Raw genomic sequence first — 8083 nt, 5'->3', positions numbered from 1 at the left:
CATGGGATCACAAAGAGTTGGACACGACTGAGCGACTGATCTGATCTGATATCACCCATTAAGATGTGCATGCTTGTTATTTGGTAAGAAAACATGCTTCTGCAGAGATGCTAACCATCAAACTTTCAGGCACAGAGACGCTTTCCTTTCAACTAAAACGCCCCAATTTCTAAAACAGTTTCCCCAACTCCCATAGCGTACTGCAATTTGCCTGAATGCACTGTGAATGCTGATATAAATTAATCCTTGTTCAGAATATTCACATTTTGAAAAATTACTTAGTACTAAATTCGCTCAATAGTGAAGGCGCTCTTTGGACCTTCAAATTTTAAATGTGAATGTCTCCATCTTTCCTTTCACAACCAAAGCTCCTCCTCCCATCCTCCAAAGTTGACGAAATCAAATGCCTTGGACCTGAACGTTTTAGTAATTCAGATCACTTGAGAGAAAACAAAAATAACCAGGGCGGGAGAAATGTACAAATTTTTAGTTTGGGGATTGCAAACATGGAGAAATGCCGCCTCCTGATGGTAAGAGGTGGAAACAGCAGGAAAAAGGCCGACAAAGACCTTCAGGAAAAGCAACTATTTTCATTTCAAACCATCAAACTGCTCAAGTCAGAGGCCCTCAGATCGCCGAGGTCGGCCTCTTCCGGCCGCTCTGACCACTCAGTGCGCCCTGTGCAACGTGATTGACAGAGTAAGAGTCCTGTCCGTTACCTAAATTCGTCACTCAGGAAACAGTGAACCCGACCCTCCCGGAAGCTCCGCGTCCGCGCTCTCCCGGCATCCTTTGTCTTCCGGCTGTGCTCAGATCCCTCCGGCGAGTCCCGCTTTGCGCGCCCATTTCGATCCCGAGTGTCAAACTCGGTTTTGCGGACTTGAGACTTCTGCACAGATTTTCTGGGCCTAGGTTCTTGGCTATGGGGGCAGGAATGGCTCAGCTGGAGGGTTACTATTTCTCGGCTGCCCTGAGCTGTACCTTTTTAGTGTCCTGCCTCCTTTTCTCTGCTTTCAGCCGGGCCCTGCGAGAGCCCTACATGGACGAGATCTTCCACCTGCCGCAGGCGCAGCGCTACTGTGAGGGCCATTTCTCTCTCTCGCAGGTGGGGTCCCCAACCTGTCTGCACGCTCACACTGGCTAGAAAGGGAAGATCTGGCCCCAGCGCTAATTTCCCCCGTCTTTATCCTTAGCTCCCTTCACTCCAAACAGGAAAGGAACTGGGTAATTTTTTGTTCCTCTGAGATCTGTAAAATATTTGCTAAATGAGTGCATAAATGGCAGATTTGTCTCCTAGCAAGAAATCCTCGGGGAGATTAACTAATGGGGAATTAAGTTATTGCCCCCCCCCCTTTTTTTTTTTTTTTACAACTAATGAAAGCTATCCTAGTTTTTCTTTGCCAATTCCAGAATTAGAGGCGTTGGATTGTTCCTAGGAAATAAAAAAAAAATTCACATTCGGTCACCTGTTAAGCATCTCACTGTGTATTTTGAGAGTGGGATAGGAGGGGGCGGGGGTAGCTTCAGCCACTAAGAAGTGACAAGTTATGTTAGTTCCACCCTTGATGTTTTTAACAACCTTCTGTAAACTGGATAAACTGTCAACCAGTGAAGTGTTTGAATACGCATTTGGAAATGGCAACCCAGGCTAGGATTTTTACCTGGGAAGAAATCCCATGGGCAGAGTAGCCTGCCAGGCTACTGTCTGTGGGGTCACAAATAGTCAGACAGAACTTGGTGCCTAAACAACAGCAGCAGCATATGCAGATATGGATATAAAAATCCTTTGGGAGAAGGCATTGTAGAGTATGGTTAAATATAGTTTATAGTTATAGAAAAACCTGGTTTTAAAACTTGGTACTAATGTTTACTATTCATGTGGCTTGGAAATTTTCTGAGTTTCTGATTACTCATCTGAAAATGATGGTAAAACAGTATCTATTACAGGGCTTGTTACAGGATTAAATAGAGTACTGGCTCAGTATATTGTAGCTGTCATTATGGATCCTGTGCTTTAATCTCTTTATTTTTCTCTCCATACCCATCAGAGTTCCAGCAGGTATTTCCAGGCTTTTTAAAACTGTAGCGTTTACAATTTAATCACCAAAAGACAGGCCCTCCAAAGAGTATGTCTTGGAAACTGAGTTTAAGTTGTTGACTACTGGTTGCTGATACTTTAACAGTCAGAAAGCAAATACCAAAGACAATAAGGAAGACTTCTTTAGAGGAAGTGTCTGATTTGCCCTGATGTTAAAAGGACTCATTTAACTGTCATAGGATAACTTCCCAGAGATGCCTGATTGTTAGTAAAGATGACATTTCTGTATCAGTCTTATCAGTATAATGTTTCTTGCTTTTGCTTCGTTGTTGACCTTTTGTTTTTAAGTGGGACCCCATGATTACTACATTACCTGGCTTATACCTGCTGTCAGTTGGAGTGGTCAAACCTGCCAGTTGGATCTTTGGATGGTCAGAACATGTTGTCTGCTCCATTGGAATGCTCCGATTTGTTAACCTTCTCTTCAGTGTTGGCAACTTCTATTTACTATACTTGCTTCTCCGCAAAGTGCAACCCAGACACAAGGTTTGTTTCCAGAATAAGTTTATGTACAGGCAGGTCCACAATTATGGTGAATTTATTTTATGAAACTTGGTGGAAAATATTTTTAACAATATTTGTATATATTTTGTAAAGTTAAAGCAAGTCTTCTGCCCCCATTTTAGATGTTTGTGTTTAAATATTTGAAAAACTAATTTATTATAAAATATATAAATTTTCATGAATTAAGTCAGTTCAGTAAATATCTATTGAGCTTATTCTGTGTGTTAAGCACAGAGACTACAGAGGTAAGTGAAGCAGTCTTTTTCTTATAAAACTTATGTCTTCATTAGGGGGAACAGATGTTACCTGGGCAGTTTTTTATGGTTTAAGAATGCAGACCCTGGACGTGAATTACGTGGTTTTGAATTTTATCCACTTATTAATTGTGTTACTTTGGGCAGGTTGCCCCTTAGTGACTCCATGTTTTCATTTGTTAAATGGGGAAAATATAGACTCAACCTCACAGGACTATCCTGAAGCATAAAAGAGCTTAATAAATGGAAAGTTACTAAAATGTTCCCAGACGTAATAGTAAGGAATCAGTAAATATTAACTATAATAGTTTTAACTTAAATGATTTCAGTAGTGTAAATTGTGGGATAACAATAGCTATAAAACACTACAAGAATACAGAGAAGGAGCAGAAGAGAACTTGTTGCAGCCTGACTGGGAAGGAAAGCTGTTGGTTGCATTGAGTAAGACTTCACACATCAGGAAGATCATACCTGATCTGAATCTTGATGACAGATAGAGCTGTAGAATAGGAATGAATTCTGACAGAAATAGCATAAGCAATTGTAGAAAGACATGGAGCAACAAGATACTGGAAATTGCTATTTGTAACTATAAGATTACAAAGTACAGGGATGTGAGGCTATAGAAGTAGGTAGGAGAGAAGTCATGAATATCCTTTTTATGTCATGGAAAGTATTCTAAACTTTACCTAGTAGGTGAAGGACAGCCCTTAATTTTAATGAATGGAATGGCATGATCTGGCTTGGTGATTTAGATTAACTGGAAGATAGAATTTAAGGAAATAAGAGTACTTTCAAATTCTGAAATAGATTATCAGGCCAAAAGAAGATGTTTAACTTTAGATGAGCCCCACTATTTTCAGGAAAATCCCTGTAATTTCATCACAGAATAGTAAGATCATTATGTGTGGTGGTATAAATGTTATATACGTATTTAAATTCTCTCTGGTGCAGAGTTTTGAGACTGCACTAGAAATTGGTGATGGTGGCCAAGTGAATGCTTATGGAAGGCTCACTGAAATGGAACCACTTGCACTGTGTCCCATTCATCTCCATCTTCTCCATAGAATTGAGTTCATAGTCTTCACACAGTAACTCCTTAACTATTTGTTGAGTGATTCAGTCTAATAGGCAGTAGAAGCTTTGACACACATATGTATTGTTTTATTGGCTTCCAAATTGCTAGGTGTAACTAAAAAGTATCAGAAAGTTCCCTCATAAATATATACTGTATTTTTCCAAAGCCAGGAATAAAATTAATATTGAATAATTTTATTTATGTAAAACTCAGGCAGTTTTGGTTTGTTTTTTTTTTTCTTAGTAAATCTCTCCCTTAGCTCTGCAGAAATAGCCTATTGGTTTTATTGTGAACTGTGTTTTCTCTTTTCATAGGCTTCCTCATGTATCCAGAGGATCTTGTCAACATTAACATTAGCAATATTTCCCACACTCTATTTTTTTAACTTCCTTTATTATACAGAAGCAGGATCCATGTTTTTTACTCTTTTTGCCTACTTGATGTGTCTTTATGGAAATCATAAAACTTCAGCCTTGCTTGGATTTTGTGGCTTCATGTTTCGTCAGACAAATATCATCTGGGCTATCTTCTGTGCAGGAAATGTCATTGCACAAAAGTTAACTGAAGCTTGGAAAACTGAGCTACAGAAGAAGAAAGAAGAGAGGCCTACCCCTATTAAAGGACCATTTTCAGAATTCAGGAGGATTCTTCAGTTTCTTTTGGCTTATTCCATGTCCTTTAAGAACTTGAGTATGCTTTTACTTTTGACTTGGCCATACATTCTTCTCATGTTTCTATTCTGTGCTTTTGTGGCAGTTAATGGTGGAATTGTTATTGGTGACCGGAGTAGTCATGAAGCCTGTCTACACTTTCCTCAGCTGTTCTACTTTTTCTCTTTTACTCTCTTTTTTTCCTTTCCTCACCTGCTGTCTCTTAACAAAATCAGGGCTTTTCTTTGCTTAGTTTGGAAACGGAGAATTCAGTTTTTTGTGATAACTTTAGTATCCATATTTTTAGTTTGGAAATTTACTTATGCTCATAAATACCTGCTAGCAGATAATAGACACTATACATTCTACGTGTGGAAAAGAGTTTTTCAAAGATATGAAATTGTGAAATATTTGTTAGTTCCAGTCTATATATTTGCTGGTTGGAGTATTGCTGACTCATTAAAATCAAAGTCAATTTTCTGGAATTTAATGTTTTTCATATGTTTATTTACTGTGACAGTACCTCAGAAGCTGCTAGAATTTCGTTACTTCATTTTACCCTATGTTATTTATAGGCTTAATATACCTCTGCCACCCACATCCAGACTTGTTTGTGAGCTGGGTTGCTATGCAATTGTGAACTTCCTAACCTTTTATATCTTTCTGAACAAGACTTTTCAATGGCCTAATAGTCAAGACATTCAGAGGTTCATGTGGTAATATCAGGGATATCTTGAACTCTAAAAATAGACTTATTATTTAGACTATTTCTATAATGAAAACTAAGTAGAAATTTTGGAATTTCTTTTAGACACTATGGTGATCTCAGATCACATCAGATTTTTTGTTTTAACTATCTGAAATATGTATTTTAAAATGCATATTTAAAATATGTATTTTAAATACACACACATATACCTATATATGTATGTGTATATATATATATGTTTATATATATGTATATATATAAACCTGAGAAAGTTAAATGGTAAAGAACTGAAGAAAATTTAAGACTTGCTCTATAAGCTTGAATAATAATGGGAAAAATAAAATTATGTATAGCTATCATATTTCTTTAACACTGTTTGCCACTCAAAAAGCTTAGAAGCTTTTTATATACAGGTTTAAGAAAACTGAGCATGCTTTATAGTACTAAAACTTATTTATTAATTCTCTTCAGAAAAATTAGCAAAGTCTTTAAAAATATTTGCAATTAGGTAACGTTGATTGAAAAGTTGCTTAACATTTTAGTAAATATAATTTTAATCATAAGTAAAATAGATTCACATAGATAAGTAAATATTGTACAATAGAGGCTCTTCTGTGTTTATCTAGGAATCAAGTTGTGGATTTTTGTTAAAAATCTAGAAATGATGATGTCCTTTCACTGTTCCTAATATGAAGCATATGATGGCCAAAGATAAATTGTGTTGATGATAATACCTTTCAAATTGGGTTTTCTTTCTGAAATACGTTACTGTATTAGTTTCCTATGGTGGTCATAACAGATTACCACTAATTTGGTGGCTTAAAAATCTTTCACAGATCTGGAGGCTAGATGCCTAAAATTAACATGTCACCAGTGTTAGCTGCTTTTGGAGGCTCCAAAAGAGAATCCATTCCATGCCTTCTCTTGCTTTCTCCTGTCCATGGTGTTCCTTGGTTTATAGATGGATTACTCCAGTATCTGCCTCTGTCTTCACATGGCCTTCCTCTCTGTCTTCCTTCTCTTATAATGACAATTCTTTCTCTTTGGATTTAAAGCCCACCCTAATTCAGGATAATTGCATGTCTAGATCTTTAACTTAATTATATCTGCAAAGACTCTTTCCATATAAGGTCATATTTACAGGTTTTAAGTTCTAACTTTTTGTGGAGCATTTTTTAACCCACCAAAGTTACTAAAGGAGATTTTTCAATAAACTTCATAAGACTTGTAGGAAATAATTTCTTTGCTAAGATATTTTAAATAACATCTTTTCTGAGAGGTTAAAAACAAATGACTTGCAAAGTCACATAAAAACTAAACATAGCTGGTGTTTGATCCCAGTATCCCCCAAAAGTTAGAATTTAAAGGAAGTTTATAAATTATTTGATGTAGTCTTATTTTGTAGATTAGGTAACAAATGTTTGGGTATGATTTAGGGGGATTAATTTTGGATTCTGTGTGTACTGTTTGGAGTACATTCATTTGAGTTGTCATTCCCTTACAGAGAAGTATTATTTGGATATGTTAACTTTGATATGTAAACTTAGAACTGTGAATAGAATTCATTTTTTAATCCAGTTTGACATTTGTAAATTTTTCAACTGTGAACTGTTTTCAGTGTTGGATTATGGTTCTCTGAGTTTCAAATAAGGAGTGAATTTGGAAAATACTCTTTATTTGCAAATATAAAATTGTGCACAAGTACAAATTACAAGTGTAGCCCTGAGTAATAAATACAAAGTCTTATGTTGTACACACTCTTTGGGGCCAATTTGTATTGTATTCAGTGCTTACAAAGTAGATTGACTCTTTAGTTATAACAGACTGTGAGACAAATATTTTTACTGACACTTCTTTTTTTTCAAATTAGACAAGAAAGCACATTGAACAAATTATTATTTTATAATGGAGATATGAAGTCAAAATTCCCCCCAAAATATGTAATTTAGGGAAACAAATTTCTTATCTGATACCATCTGTGCAATGCTTTTTTTTTTTTTTTAAACTTTACTTTTAGGCATATTTCTGAGACAAAAAACTTTTTTCCTCTAATATAGTCTGGCAATAATGGAGAAATTATTCCACCCCATCAGTTAAGGAAATCATTGTGCTAATTCATTTTAAGGGGAGACTCCCCACTGTTTCAAGAGATCATTTGAAATGCTGTGAATTAAAAGGTACTCTAAAGCATTGCTTTTAGGAACATTCTGAAGTTTTATGTATTTTGAATATTTTTCAAGAGTTACCAAAGAAATATATATGTTTGACATTTTTTAAAATACAAACTTAACTGGATTATTGATTAGAAAATTCTTAGGGAGGTGATATGTATATAATTATGGATGAATTGCATTATTATTTGGCAGAAACCAAGAAAACATTGTAAAGCAATTTTCTTCCAATTAAAGAATAAACTTTTTAAAAAGTATTGGTAAGCTACCGAGCCTTTGGGACCTTGTAGTTATTGTTATTAAAGTCTGTAAGTGGGATTATTTTAAAGAATATCATAAAAAGATTTGGTTCATAAGTTTTTTATGCCCGGTAATACATCTTTTGAACTTTTTCTACCTTATATGAAATTCTATAGACACAGTGTATTATTTTTATATATCATTAGTTAAGTGCCAATGTCCTGTGTTTCCTCACATATTATTTAAATTTTCTTTTAGTGGATACCTAGAAATCTTTTATAATGCATCTCTGTATTTAAATTATTTGGAAACATTGATATATTTATTCCTGAGTTTAAGCATACCATGTCATTTCAGCAAGAGAAATTATATTAGCTTT

The 8083-nt window shown here is 35.4% G+C and overlaps 1 protein-coding gene across 1 annotated transcript; it reads left to right on the top strand.

Annotated features, from left to right (window-relative positions):
• Nucleotides 1-767: 767 nt before the first annotated feature.
• Nucleotides 768-7712, top strand: ALG10 (ALG10, alpha-1,2-glucosyltransferase). Its single transcript, XM_010860568.1, has 3 exons — nt 768-1105; nt 2387-2584; nt 4249-7712. Exons 1-3 carry the CDS (start codon nt 923-925, stop codon nt 5302-5304), a joined length of 1437 nt encoding a protein of 478 aa, XP_010858870.1. The 5' UTR covers nt 768-922; the 3' UTR covers nt 5305-7712.
• The last annotated feature ends 371 nt before the right edge of the window (nt 7713-8083 follow it).

Source organism: Bison bison, unplaced genomic scaffold (genome assembly GCF_000754665.1).
Source record: "Bison bison bison isolate TAMUID 2011002044 unplaced genomic scaffold, Bison_UMD1.0 scf7180017864468, whole genome shotgun sequence".
Lineage (NCBI taxonomy): Eukaryota > Metazoa > Chordata > Mammalia > Artiodactyla > Bovidae > Bison > Bison bison.
This window is presented reverse-complemented; position numbering and strand designations above follow the sequence as displayed.